This window comes from Trypanosoma conorhini, assembly GCF_003719485.1.
Source record: "Trypanosoma conorhini strain 025E chromosome Unknown Tco_14.4_contig_00151, whole genome shotgun sequence".
Taxonomy (NCBI): Eukaryota; Euglenozoa; class Kinetoplastea; order Trypanosomatida; family Trypanosomatidae; genus Trypanosoma; species Trypanosoma conorhini.
The window spans coordinates 1-11,986 of NW_021704231.1; the positions used below are offsets into that span (position 1 = coordinate 1).

The 11,986-nt window shown below is 57.5% G+C and overlaps 7 protein-coding genes across 7 annotated transcripts, besides 27 other annotated features; all 7 read right to left on the reverse strand.

The window, feature by feature from the left end:
- Positions 1-17: 17 nt before the first annotated feature.
- Positions 18-44: a microsatellite.
- A 337-nt stretch (positions 45-381) lies between these two features.
- Positions 382-468: a microsatellite.
- An 18-nt stretch (positions 469-486) lies between these two features.
- Positions 487-518: a microsatellite.
- A 114-nt stretch (positions 519-632) lies between these two features.
- Positions 633-672: a microsatellite.
- A 16-nt stretch (positions 673-688) lies between these two features.
- On the reverse strand, positions 689-1,870 carry Tco025E_03369 (kelch-containing protein; the record flags this gene model as incomplete). Its single annotated transcript, XM_029370288.1, has 1 exon — positions 689-1,870. One exon carries the CDS (start codon positions 1,868-1,870, stop codon positions 689-691), a length of 1,182 nt encoding a protein of 393 aa, XP_029229695.1.
- Positions 1,871-1,999: 129 nt separating this feature from the next.
- Positions 2,000-2,037: a microsatellite.
- Positions 2,038-2,168: 131 nt separating this feature from the next.
- Positions 2,169-2,218: a sequence feature (A-rich).
- A 113-nt stretch (positions 2,219-2,331) lies between these two features.
- Positions 2,332-2,359: a microsatellite.
- A 45-nt stretch (positions 2,360-2,404) lies between these two features.
- Positions 2,405-2,451: a microsatellite.
- Positions 2,439-2,474: a sequence feature (A-rich).
- Positions 2,475-2,529: 55 nt separating this feature from the next.
- Tco025E_03370 (uncharacterized protein) lies at positions 2,530-3,387 on the reverse strand (the record flags this gene model as incomplete). Its single annotated transcript, XM_029370289.1, has 1 exon — positions 2,530-3,387. One exon carries the CDS (start codon positions 3,385-3,387, stop codon positions 2,530-2,532), a length of 858 nt encoding a protein of 285 aa, XP_029229696.1.
- An 8-nt stretch (positions 3,388-3,395) lies between these two features.
- Positions 3,396-3,417: a microsatellite.
- Positions 3,418-3,526: 109 nt separating this feature from the next.
- Positions 3,527-3,556: a microsatellite.
- Positions 3,557-3,631: 75 nt separating this feature from the next.
- Positions 3,632-3,652: a microsatellite.
- A 5-nt stretch (positions 3,653-3,657) lies between these two features.
- Tco025E_03371 (uncharacterized protein) lies at positions 3,658-4,569 on the reverse strand (the record flags this gene model as incomplete). Its single annotated transcript, XM_029370290.1, has 1 exon — positions 3,658-4,569. The coding sequence occupies one exon, from the start codon at positions 4,567-4,569 to the stop codon at positions 3,658-3,660; it is 912 nt and encodes a 303-aa protein (XP_029229697.1).
- A 167-nt stretch (positions 4,570-4,736) lies between these two features.
- Positions 4,737-4,771: a microsatellite.
- A 150-nt stretch (positions 4,772-4,921) lies between these two features.
- Positions 4,922-4,962: a microsatellite.
- Positions 4,963-5,093: 131 nt separating this feature from the next.
- Positions 5,094-5,118: a microsatellite.
- A 356-nt stretch (positions 5,119-5,474) lies between these two features.
- Positions 5,475-6,977, reverse strand: Tco025E_03372 (hydroxymethylglutaryl-CoA synthase; the record flags this gene model as incomplete). The annotated part of the gene is made up of 1 exon (XM_029370291.1): positions 5,475-6,977. The coding sequence occupies one exon, from the start codon at positions 6,975-6,977 to the stop codon at positions 5,475-5,477; it is 1,503 nt and encodes a 500-aa protein (XP_029229698.1).
- Positions 6,978-7,081: 104 nt separating this feature from the next.
- Positions 7,082-7,112: a microsatellite.
- Positions 7,113-7,483: 371 nt separating this feature from the next.
- Positions 7,484-7,532: a microsatellite.
- A 913-nt stretch (positions 7,533-8,445) lies between these two features.
- On the reverse strand, positions 8,446-8,919 carry Tco025E_03373 (ubiquitin-conjugating enzyme E2; the record flags this gene model as incomplete). The annotated part of the gene is made up of 1 exon (XM_029370292.1): positions 8,446-8,919. The coding sequence occupies one exon, from the start codon at positions 8,917-8,919 to the stop codon at positions 8,446-8,448; it is 474 nt and encodes a 157-aa protein (XP_029229699.1).
- A 147-nt stretch (positions 8,920-9,066) lies between these two features.
- Positions 9,067-9,083: a microsatellite.
- A 3-nt stretch (positions 9,084-9,086) lies between these two features.
- Positions 9,087-9,122: a microsatellite.
- Positions 9,123-9,194: 72 nt separating this feature from the next.
- Positions 9,195-9,230: a sequence feature (A-rich).
- A 129-nt stretch (positions 9,231-9,359) lies between these two features.
- Positions 9,360-10,061, reverse strand: Tco025E_03374 (acid--amino-acid ligase; the record flags this gene model as incomplete). The annotated part of the gene is made up of 1 exon (XM_029370293.1): positions 9,360-10,061. The coding sequence occupies one exon, from the start codon at positions 10,059-10,061 to the stop codon at positions 9,360-9,362; it is 702 nt and encodes a 233-aa protein (XP_029229700.1).
- Positions 10,062-10,264: 203 nt separating this feature from the next.
- Positions 10,265-10,304: a microsatellite.
- Positions 10,305-10,345: 41 nt separating this feature from the next.
- Positions 10,346-10,387: a microsatellite.
- A 6-nt stretch (positions 10,388-10,393) lies between these two features.
- Positions 10,394-10,428: a sequence feature (A-rich).
- A 31-nt stretch (positions 10,429-10,459) lies between these two features.
- Positions 10,460-10,479: a microsatellite.
- Positions 10,480-10,560: 81 nt separating this feature from the next.
- Positions 10,561-10,609: a sequence feature (A-rich).
- Positions 10,610-11,264: 655 nt separating this feature from the next.
- Tco025E_03375 (uncharacterized protein) lies at positions 11,265-11,675 on the reverse strand (the record flags this gene model as incomplete). Its single annotated transcript, XM_029370294.1, has 1 exon — positions 11,265-11,675. One exon carries the CDS (start codon positions 11,673-11,675, stop codon positions 11,265-11,267), a length of 411 nt encoding a protein of 136 aa, XP_029229701.1.
- An 84-nt stretch (positions 11,676-11,759) lies between these two features.
- Positions 11,760-11,787: a sequence feature (GA-rich).
- Positions 11,788-11,950: 163 nt separating this feature from the next.
- Positions 11,951-11,984: a microsatellite.
- Positions 11,985-11,986: the final 2 nt, after the last annotated feature.

The window sequence follows — 11,986 nt, forward strand, 5'->3', positions numbered from 1 at the left end:
ATGTTGCACTCTTAGAAAAACAAACAAACAAACAAACAAAAAAAATTGTCTTTTTTTCCCTTCGTTTCGCCTGTTCTGACGCATAATAATTTATTACTCAACCACACCAACACACCGCATGCAGTCGTAATAGAACCAAAAGGACGGCAGGCATGAAACGAGGGAACTACGACCCAATGATATTTAGATAAAATCCCGCATGTATCTGTCTTGCACACTTGCCTCTCTCTCCCTCTCCCTCTTGTTCCTTCTCTGTGCGTGTCCACCTACGGCAAAGCAATAAATATGTAAAGTAGGATCGTCACGCGAGCACACACGCAGAGGCATACAAGTGAGGATATTTGTAAAGTACGCAGAAGCCCAATACAGTTTGTTTCCGACCTTGTTCTTGTTTCTTTTTTTTTTTTACTTTCTTCGTTTTTTTTTGCTTTTTTCTTTCTTCTTCCCCTTCTGTGTTTCTCTTTTGTTGCGCTTGCGCCGCATTGACTCCCCCCCCCCTTCCCTCCCTCCCTCCCCCCGCACGGTTCGCCGCTAGATGCGTAGCTGCATGCTTCACGGCGTGTGCGCAGGTGTGCCGCGCCCCACTCACTCTCACTCACTGAATCTTGCCTCTTGTCCCTTCCCGCGGCCCGCACACACACACACACACACACACACACACACACATACACATATATATATTTACCGTTCACCCGTGCTGGGAGTTGCTATCCGACGAAAGTGCCTCATTGGGAACACTATCCTGCAGCGGCGTCCGTGGCTCGGCCTTCTCCGCCTTGCACATCAGCTGCCTCCAGTTCCCAATAAATTGCTGCAGCCGCAGCGGAAGGACCCTCTCCCCGCAGCCCGGGTGCAGCTCCTTGAAACTACTCCGCAGGATCCAGTCGCGGCAGGTCTGCTTCAGCGTCTTGGGGCCAAGGTCCAGCTCGGCCGTGTCGCTCATAAACTCCCCACGAAACCGGCCTCCAAACACCACCATTGTGTTCTTGCAGACAACGGCGACGTGGCACTCCCTTCTAGACGGGCAGTTTTCGTCCGGCTCATGCATCACCTCGAAGGTGTTGGAGTCCACGTGGTAGGTGAAGAGGTCGTTCAGCTTCTTTTTCCCGTTCCACCCACCAAAGACGACAACCCTGCCGTGGTGTACTACAACACTGTTCCGCGCCCTACCAAAGAAAGGGCCGCTGTTGGGGGACTCGATCTGGCGCCACATGCATGTGTCGTAGTTGTACATGTACATGTCCTCGCAGCACTCGCCTCGGGCGCTGCGCCCGCCGAACATGATCATGTTGCGCCCACACGTGAAGGCGGCGTGGGCTGAGCGTGGTGTAGGCAGGTCTCCGCGCTGCGGGCACTCCAGCCACATATTCTTTCTGAAGTCGAAAAGGTAAAGATCGGACAGGCGCCTGTTGCTGTTCCGTCCGCCGCACTTGCCGGCAAATATGTACATGCACTTCTCAAACAACACGGCGCTGTGGCAGTACCGGGTCGATGGTGGCTGGCCGCCCGCCTCAATCTGCGCACACTCGCCCTCCTCACTAGTGGAAAACAACCTATTGAACCTTCCACGGCCGTTGCATCCACCAAAGATGTATATTTTCCCATCATAGTACACGGCGGAGTGAAACGCCCTGGAGCACTGCACCTGCCCCGTCATCTCAATCTTGGACCAGTGCTTCCTCTCCACGTCGAACACGTAGAGGTCATCCAGGTAGTTTGAAATGCTCTCATTTCTGTCGTTGACGCCGCCGTAGAGAAAGACCTTCGTCTCCGCGCCGTTGGCGCACAGGGTGTGCCCTATTCGCCCCGGCGGGATCTCCCCCGTGCACTGCACACTGCGCCAGCGAGAGGCGGTGCGGCACAACGACATTATTCTCCGCAGCGAGGCAGGGACGGCGGAACAAAGTCAGTGAGACCGTGCCGCCTGCTTCACTGCCGGCCGCGCGTGGAAGCCGAATTGCCGCGTCGGTAGAAAAACGAGAGCTGCGGGGTGAAGAGCCACAACTCACACTCACACACTCACACACACACACAACAAAAAAAGGCGAGCTTCCTCCGGGGCGCAATTTGACCCTTCGAGAACAAAGGCAGACTCCTTCCCCTCTTCCTTTTTTGTTGTGTATTCACTTTCCTACTGCGCCCGCAGCAGCAGCGCCCCAACGCCAGTGCAAAAACAAAAAACAAAAAAGCAAGAAAGAGCAACCACAAGAAGAAGAAAAGGAGGCAAATAAGGAAGTGGAGTGGCTTGCGCTCACGGGTTACCGCGCGGCGGCAGTGGCAGCAGGAACACCCGCGGGGAAGAACAGCAGCAACAGAGAAAGAAGGCAGATAAGCAGCAGCAGCAGCAGCAGCAGCAGCAAGAACAAAAGCCACTTCTCCGACCAAAGCAACCAACCAGTCGCCCACAGACAGACAGAGCGACACACACGCATACACACAGCGAAAGAGAGAAAAGCCAAAAGCAAAAGAGGAAACTTGGACAGCAACTTGAACTTCGCCCGTCGCCCGGTGAGGAAACCTGCACTTCCCTCAGTCCTCCTCGCGCGGACGTCGTCGGGCGGCTCGACGCGTTTTCTGCGCGGCGGCGCCGTCGCCCGTCAGCGAGGGCAACTCGCGGCGCTGCGCCCCTCGCACGAACGTCGGGACGTACTCCACGTCGGAGTCACCGTCACTGCCGGCGGCGTCGCCGGCGGGCTGCGTGCCCTCCTCGCGCTTCACCCCCGCGAGCAGCAGCGGCGGCTCACATTTCACCGGCGCGAGCGACGGTGCACCGGCGGCTGCTGACGCCGCAGGGGGGGCATCGCCCGCCGCACGCGCCCCCTCCGCGGCGAAGGACCAGAACACCTCCCATGCCTCCCGCAGCTGCTGCAGTTGCTCACGTGTCGCTGGAGGATCCACGGCCTGGACCTCGTCGCTCTCACCGCTCAGACTCATGGCGTGCGCCAGCTCCTTTCCGCTGCGCAGCTGCAGAACGAAGGACTTCACGCTGCGCATCAGGTGCGGCGGCAACACACCCTCCCACGTGCGAATCATCGCGTCACACCACAGTGCCCCGCCGCCTAACGTCGACACCACCCCCACGAGGTGCCACGGCAGTTGCTGCACAACGTAGTCGTGCAAGCGCGGCGAAATGAGAGGGACAAACACGTGCGGCGCATGCTTCATGAGTGAGTCTAGCAGGTACCACAGCGCCTTATTGTCCTCCGACGCCAAATCCTGCTGGCGCACGAGCGCCTTCCGCAGGGCAGACCAAGTGTCTGTGGCCTGTGGCAGGTGGCGGAGAGCCACCTGCGTCAGTGCCTCCACGCGCGACCTGGACGGGGTGCAGGAGTCTAACATGACGCCGAAAAGCTCCTCGCTAAACTCCGGCGGAACGTACGACGCCATGTTCCTCGATTATTATTATTATTATTGTTACTTTTTTCCTTCCTTTTGCGGGTTCATGGTTGCGTACATCCCCCCCGCCCCCCGCAGGGAAACAAATAGATAGAGAGTAAAAAAAGAAGGAAACCACCGCCTTCTCTTGCACCCACCAACACACACACACACAGACACATAAAAGTAAACCAAGATACACACGCATGCACATGCGTTCATGCGCCTTCATTTTTTCCTGCCCACGGGCCGTCCCACGACGACGACGACGAGGACGGCCGGCTAGCTCCTCGGGCTGACACTCTGCAGGAACGGCGGGAGCGTCCCTTGCGCCAGCGACTTGTAGGCCGGGTGGTGGTAGTACACGCACCACAGCCACCGCAGCACGGCCTCCGAGTGCTTCTGAAAGCCGACGGACTGCATCCCCAGCTCGACATCGGGGCCGGAGTCCAACACGCCGCGCGCCGGCTGTGTGGCGACTGCGACGGCGGTTAGTGTGCAACCCGCCAGAAACGACAACGTCACCCGTGCATTTGTCGCCTGCAACAACCAGCGGTGATTTCTCGCCATTCGTTCCTTCTCAACCTCGGGCAGGTGCCACCGCATCAACGCGAGAAGCCGCGTAAAAAGAACACTACTACGCGGCGTCACCCCTAAATACAAGCGCGGCGCCTTCCAAAGCATGAGATACAAGCCGCACGCGTACAAGCAGGGACTGACAATGATTTCAAGGCTGCGCCGCCCCCTATTGTGGACCTGCTGCGGAAGCTGCGCCTCTACGCAGTACTTTGCCTGCTGCTCCACCGCGGAAAGCTCGACAATGAGCGATCGCAGTTGCTGCAGGGAGAGAGTTCGCGGCGGGTGCGCCAACTCGTCAACAAGCCCCTCCTCGCGCAGCGTGTAGCCAAGAATGGGGCTCGGCGGCAGGGAGCTCAGGCCCACCACATCCTGCTCCTTGTACTTTTGCGTCGCCGGCGCCACACCGTCCGCGCAGGCGGAGGCGGAGGCTGAGGATGGGGAAGGCTGAGGCGCACCCCTCCCAACGGGACGACGCCCACCGGAGTTCCCTGAGCGAGCATCACTCGTGTCGGGAGCTGCCCCCGCTGCGGCGTGGGAGGGGTTAAAGATGGCCGCCAAAGCCTTTTCCGCCTCCTCGTCGCCCGTCGCCTCGTGCCGCCGGCGCCACCACGCCATTCCCGCAGCAGCAGCGGCGGCAGTCGTGTCTACCCGCGACAAAAAAAAAAAACGGCGAGGCCGTGCGGACAGAAACAGACAAAGAGGCGATGCGAAAGGAAGAAGGAGAAAAAACGAGGGGGATGAGAGGCAGCAAACACACACAACTCACAAGCGGGCCGGCGATGAAAAACAAAAAAAAACAACAACAACAACAACAACAGCTGCGCCGAGAGGCCCGAGCAAAAAGGCCTATCGTCCGACGCTGACAGTTGTGATATTATGCACTGACGGAGTTAAGAGAGGCTTGTGTGGGTGGGTGTTGGGGGGAGGGGGAAGGGGCAGCACATTGCAAGTCGGCAGAGGACGAGAGACAAAATAACAAACAAATGCAAAGCAACAAACAACAACAAAATAACGCAATTGCATCTTGATATCATGCGCATATTCGGTTCATCGAGGAAACAAAAATAAACACATGATCCGCCAACCGCAAATGGCTGAGTACACCTCTCGTGGAGGAACCCATAAAATGGAACACACGCAAGAAAAAAAAAAAAAGAAAAAAAACTTAACCCCTTCTTCTCATTTTACCCTCCTTACTGCTTGCGCTTCGATCCTCCGTTCCTCCCCCCTGCCCAAGGCACGCGTAGTCGTCTTTCACACAGACACATAGATATACAGACGTACATGAAAAGACAAATATTGCACGAGTGCCGGTAGACGATATGAATGCCCCCGGTGAGAATAATAGCTGATCAACTACGCAGCCGTGTGCTCATGATGGAAGCCCCCTTCTCACACTCCCTTCGTTGAATTTCCCCAATTTTACCCCCCTACTTCACTCCCTCCCTCCTTCAGAGATTACAAAAAGTTCTGTCCCCCCCCCCACCTCTACCGTGTTGGTGCATTCACACTGCCCTGCACTAGCGTACAAATTGGTAGTATTCAACACCAATGTCCTGGAAGGCCGCCTCGTTGCGGGTTCCGACGTGACCCACAACAAACTCCCCCTTACGTTTCTCTGCGGCGAGGTCCTCCTTCAGCGATCCCGTGTGCAGCCCCTCGTACTGTTCCCGCGTGAGGTTCACGGGGTTATCCAGCGCCGCAGAGACGTTAATCTTCGACGCGGCCGTCTCCCACCCCTTCACTGGAACCATCGGGATTGCCTCGCTCGCGTCACCAGAGCCGTAGCCGATCATGACCATTGGGTGGTTTGTAATGTCAATTTTACGCGTGTAGGCCTCTTCAAAGCCGGCCGCAATCCAACATGGGAGAGAGGCGGTGTAAAGGTTACCAAAGTTTGCCATTGCCGGGCTGCCCAGACTCATCTTCCTGTTGAGGAGGGAGGTGAACTCCTTGTCCGCGCGGAGAGCCTTGGCAACCTTATTGGTGGCAGCAAACACGTCCTTGGGTTCCTGCCCCGCCTCAATCATGCCAAAGTAGTCGGGAGAGGCCTCAAGTTCCTTTCGCACGGCAGCAGGGTCCACCTTGGCCTTTGCACAGAGTTCCTCAAAGTACTTCTTGTGCTCCTCCGAGTGGGCACGCGCGAGTCCACGGGAGTACAAGAAGGACATGGCCTGAATCGGCATCATGTTGTACGGACGGTGGAAAAAGAGTGCCGAAACCGAGTTGTAGTAGTCTCCAGTACTTTGCTTCAGTTTGGACAGCATCTCCTCCACAGCCACGGTGACTTCGTCGAGGTACACCATCGTGCTGTAGGGGCCGGAGAAGACGGGGAAGTCTGGAATCTTGCCGTGTTCCGTGCTGCTGCAGTACTCCTTAATGAAGTGGCGCTTGAACGGCTTGCGAAAGTCGGGTCCACGGTAGTCAGAGGCGGAGCCGGAACACTTTGTGTCCAATTCCGCCAACTTGGGTGTCTTTTCCACCAGCATCGCCACCGAGCCGGCGCCTTGCGTCTGCTCCCCCGTCGAGCCCAGCGCGTACTCCGCAATGTCAGACGCCACGACGATAGCCAGCGCGTCATCGCCGCCGTCCAGCTCCGCGTAGCGGGCGGCGCTCTTCAGGGCGTACACGCCACCGAGGCAGGCGTGCTTGAACTCCGGCACCTCGCAGTGACGCGAGATGCGCGGCATACCGAGCTCTTTCAGGGCTTTGTCGACCATGCCCCGCACAATAATGGACCCGGCGGAGTTGTCCGTGCTGCTCTCTGTCCCTAGTCCGAGGAAACCGATACGGGCGGGGTCAACCCCGTAGTTAAGGATGAGGCGGAGGGTTGCGGACGCCGCCATGGTGTAGGCGTTCTCGTTGCAGCTGGGGATGCGAAAAGAGTCGCCGACGACGTTCGACACCTTCTTCCAGTCATTTCCGGTCCAGGCACACCAATCCTTGAGGGCAACGCGGCACGGTGGGGTGTACACCGCCATCCCGCTGATCCCCGCGAGCGCCGCCACGGTCCGGTGCATCATCGTGTGTTAAGTGTAATGTGGGGTTGATTTCTTTTCCTTTTGTTTTTTTATGCGTGTGCGTGTTTTATGCACGAATCCTCCACGATAGGGGCCCAAAGGCAAGAAACAACAACAACAACAACAACAACAACAACAGACGGAAGCAAGAAGAAGGGCGTGGGCGCAGCAGCCATCCACCTCTCCGTGGCGTGTCGCGGTGGCGCACCGGCACTCGTCCTGCCACCCGCGCAGGTGCCGCACAAGTAAAAAAAAAAAAAGGCGGGGGGAATGCCGCACCATCGACGCCAACGCGGGAGTCTCCCCGCACCGCGGGAGAACAGACAACGCGACCCCTCGCCCGCGCCGCGGCGGGGCGAAGCGAACCTCAAAGAGCGAGAGAGCGGCAGGCTGCACCGCAGCAGGGCGCGGTGAAGCCCCTTCCGCCTTGCCGGCGACACGCGTGGCACCTCCGCATCTGCCAGTCACAGCGAGTGACCTCTTCGGCGCCGGCGGGGCACATCCTCAGCCATACAACAAAAACAAAACATATATATATATATACACACACACACACACGGGAGGAAGAGGGAGAAAACTTCGCCTAGTCACACCTGCAGCGTCATGCAGCCGGATTCCGCAACGCCCCACAACGCCAGGCGGCGGGCCCCTCTTCTCCTCAAGCGCGCCTCCCCGCAAAACGCCGCCGCTGCTCGTTGACTGCGCAGCCGCCCCAACACCTTCCCGCCTTGCCACACCAACGGCCCTAAACGCCAGCAAAGACACGTGAAGGAAAACGTTACGTTCGACGGAAAAGGTGACGCGCAGAGACGCAGACGTCACACGCCAGAAGAAAGCACAAAATACGCAGCAACGGCCAAAACAACCCCACACAAGCAAAATAACAGTAACGAAATAGTCGGGCAGTAGCAGGGAAAGCAGCAACAAATATCAGAAACAAAAAAAAACGAAGGAAGAGGAAAAGGGAAATGCGGGGGGCACAGCCTGTGTAACAACACAGGAAGGAGGAGTAAAAAGAAAAATTTGTCGAATTTTATTTCCCCACCCGCCACTCCATTTCTCCCAGCCTCATCTTGAGCCTTGAACAACTTCCTTTTAACAAAAAGGGAGGCGGTGCAATGAGTCTCACCCCCCATCCTCCTCGCTTGACACGCTTTCCCCATTTGCTTTGTTTTAATACTTCTTTTCCCCTTCAACTGTTGCACCCTCCCCGTCCAGCTCCTGACACACTCTAACAGGACAGCTCCCCTCCGACGGCGCCTCCGCCCTCTATATGACGAAGGTAGAAGAAGGAGCAAAGTACACATCAGCAGAGAACCAGCAGGGTCCTGTCTTCTCCAGCTCCCCGCTTGCACCCCCCATTCACATCAGAAACACCGCCATATGACACTTCTCTTCCCCTCACTCTCTGGCTCCCACTCTCTATCTCCCTACGCACGCATAGGTGCGCCCACGCACAGGGAGAGACACTTCACGACGAGCTCGACCTCGCGTCCCTGCACGCCAGGAGGACCTCGCGGCGGTACTCCTCCTTATTATCCCACAGCTCCGCAGCACGGTTGTTGAGCGGTGACTCATTGTTTGGGTTGTCGAGTAGACTCTGAATGGAGAGCAGAATCTTCGACACCGTGTAGACGGCGCTCCACTTGTCCTTCAGGATGTCCAGGCAAATCATCCCACATGTATCGACGTTTGGGTGAAAGCAGGGCGTCAGGAAGCGGACAACGGGTGCCTCGAACGGGTAGTTCGCGGGGAAATCGAGGGAGAGCTGGTACTCCAGCCCCTCGTAGACGGTGTTGGGCGCCCCCTGCACGGAGCCAATCCAGTGGAAGAGGTTGTCGTTCTGCGGGAAGGCGGAGATGCCCTCGGCGCCGCCCATCATGAGCTCCATAAGCTCCTTTTGCAGACGCGAGGTTGCGCTGCAGTTGCTCTGTGCCGAAGCCATGGAGCGCCCTTCGCCTATTCGCCACACCGCCTGCTGTCACGATCCCCACAGCCTCCGCAGTCCTCCTTTTCCACCCCCTTTTTTAAAAAAAATTACCCTTTCGCTGCGTGTGTGGAGGTGTTGCGAGAGATGAGGGAGCAAGCGGGAACACACACACACACACAGGAAGAGAGAGCGAGAGCGAAGGCGCGAGGAGGAGGGAGGCACGTGCGCCCGCGAACGTCAAACGCGAAGTCGCTACGCCACCGAACTCCAGCGAGACGCACGCGTGGGTGGCAAGACACAAAAGCAAACGGACACGCAAACGCCAAGAAAGACGAAGACACGCCGGAGAAACTTGCTGCAGGGTCGCGAGGTGAAACCGCGTAGGTAAAGGGGGCCACACAAAAAAAATAAATAAAAACACACACCCAGGCAGACAAGACGGCAACAAGGGTGATTCACTGCAAAAGACGGACGGCGGGGAGCCATGAGCGGCCCAGCCAGAGAGAAAACGCCTTTTCCCACGCCTCCTCAGCCCCCGAGGCGTCCATGCGGGCGTCGCCGTGCTTGAAGTGGTCGGGGTTGGAGAAGAAGGCCACCGCCTCGCGGGAGAGATAGTCCACGTAGGGCTTCCCCAACACCACCTCCTGCGTCACGCTGCGCCGCTCTACGTCGTGTCGGGCGAGCGCCTTGTTGACCGGCGGCGCGGGCGTCGTCGTCGCCGCCCAATCCGAGGGGAAAAAGATGGAGCGCACGTGGTGCAGCAGCCGCGCCATCACGGAGACACGCATCGGATCGAGCGCCACGTAAATGTCGTCAAACGGGACGACGCACCTTCTCCCCTCGCCGTCGTCGAGGAGGAGCGGGTGGCTCTTAAGGGGCGTCTCCAGGCGCACTGACGGCGCCTCGAAGGGGTACTTCGGCGGCAGCCAGACAAGAAAGCTGAAGACGCCGCGGTACCACGGCGACGGGAAGCCCCGCACAGCCACCAGCCCCCTCCAGCAGTCGCCCGGTCTGCCAGAGTCGTTCTGGGGCGGAACCAGCAGGACATCGTCGAACTCCCCGCACCGCGCGACGAGGGCGTACTCGCGGCGGAGGTAGAGGGTGCGGTGCAGCGCGTCCCGCCGCGCCGTGGCGACGGCGTCGCCGCGCAGCTCCATCGCCGTCGACGCACGACGGCACCTGGGGCGAAGGTGGGACTAGAGGAGCGGCACTAGAGAAAGGGAGAGGGCAGGGAGACGCAGGCGCGGGGGGTGGATACAAGGGAGGCAGCCTCAACGGACGCCGCGGCAAATAGGAATGCGGCTGCCCAAAGGAAACCAAAGCTTCACAGAAAGAAATAAGGTATGAAATAAGGAAAGAAAACAAAAAAAAACGCAACCACAACAACCACGACAAGCAACGAAACTTTACGTGCGCACACACACACACACCCAGGCATGTCATATATATATATAAGATGTGCATGTGTGTATATATATAATATGCAGACAAAAAAAAAGGAAGAAAAAGAAAAAGGAAAAAAAACTTCATACGAAACATGCACGCGGTGCATGAGTATATATATATAAATATATAAAGGTCGTGTATGCGTAGCTGTGATCGACATATCACTGCACGGGTTTCTCACTGGTTGCTTGCCGCCATCATGGCAAAGGTAAAAAAAAAACACACACACACACAGCAACAAAAAACAAAAAAAAAACAAGCGGACGCTGCCGCAGACAGAGATCCTCCAAACAAAAAAGGGCAATCCAGACGCAGAGGAAAAACCTGACAACGACGGCCCGCCAGGACGCACGCAGTGCACACTGCACAAAAACGCACATCGAGACTCCACTTGAAGTGACGCGGCCTCGCGATTCAGAGAGAGAGAGAAGGAGCGGAGGTTTGCGGCGGCAATCCACGGGAAGCAGGGGCGGGAGGAAAGCGCCGCCACAGCCAGGCAGCGGGCCCGTGACACCAACACTTCCCTCTCCTTCATAGTTGGACGCGGCGCCCGCGGCTCCAGCCAAACTTTTCCGATCGCACGCAGCCTGCGCAAACACCTGCCACCGATGCCCACGCAAAGCCACACCAAACACAAACACGCACGGAAACCCGCGGGCAAAAAGGAGGACGTCTCAAGGGGCGCACACGCGGCTTGGCGACACTCACACTCACATTCTCTCTCCAAACGGCGGTGTCCCCGTCTCCTCCATCACACAATAAAAAAAACTCGCAGGGGTAAAAAACGAACCAAAACACACACACACAGCAACAGCAAGCGCTACGCAATGCAAAGGGTACTCACGTCTGACCTAATCGAAGAAATGGCTTGGGACCAACACTCCACTAGCGAAGGCGCACTCCAGCGAGGGGTGTCACCACGAGCGGATACAAGAGCAGCCCCCTTTACGCTTAACCTTGTTTGCGCGATGTTCATCGTCAGCTTTCGGCGTGTGCAGCGTCAATGCGGAGACGTAGTGGACCTTTTCGCCTTGACCATTGGCCAACTCTTCGAACCCACCAACGGACATGTCCCACACAAAGGCCTCGGCTTCTCCGTCCGAGACAATGTCTGCCACTGGCACCGGCGCGAGCTCACACACAGCTGGCATACTTTTATACCATGCACGAATGTACTTGTACGGTGGTATGTCTCCACACAAAGAACGTCCATCTAAGGGCTCACTGCCGCCTGCGCTACCGCCGGCTTCGGCGAAGTGGGACACTATGGGGGAGGGGACAGGGGCATGCGTTGGGGGTGCGAGTTTCGAGTGGCCCCCACCCATGATGCTGCCCGCTCCCCGCCGTGGTGGCCTCTCCTCACTTTTTCTTTCAGTGCAGAGGGCGACAACAGCGCGGGGGGAGAGAGAAAGAAGGAGAGAAGAAGAATAATAAGAAACAACGTCTCAAGACTTGCGCAGTGACGGCAACGCCAGCGCCCACGTCACTGCTGCGGCAGGAAGGCTTTTATCATCATCTTGTTTTTGTTTCCCCTTTTTCCTTTTGGTGGTTGATGTCTCCCTCGTTCCCCTTCACTCCCCGCCCACCACCACGCCAGTGGAAGAAAAAAAAAAGAAAAAAAAAANAAGAAAAAAGA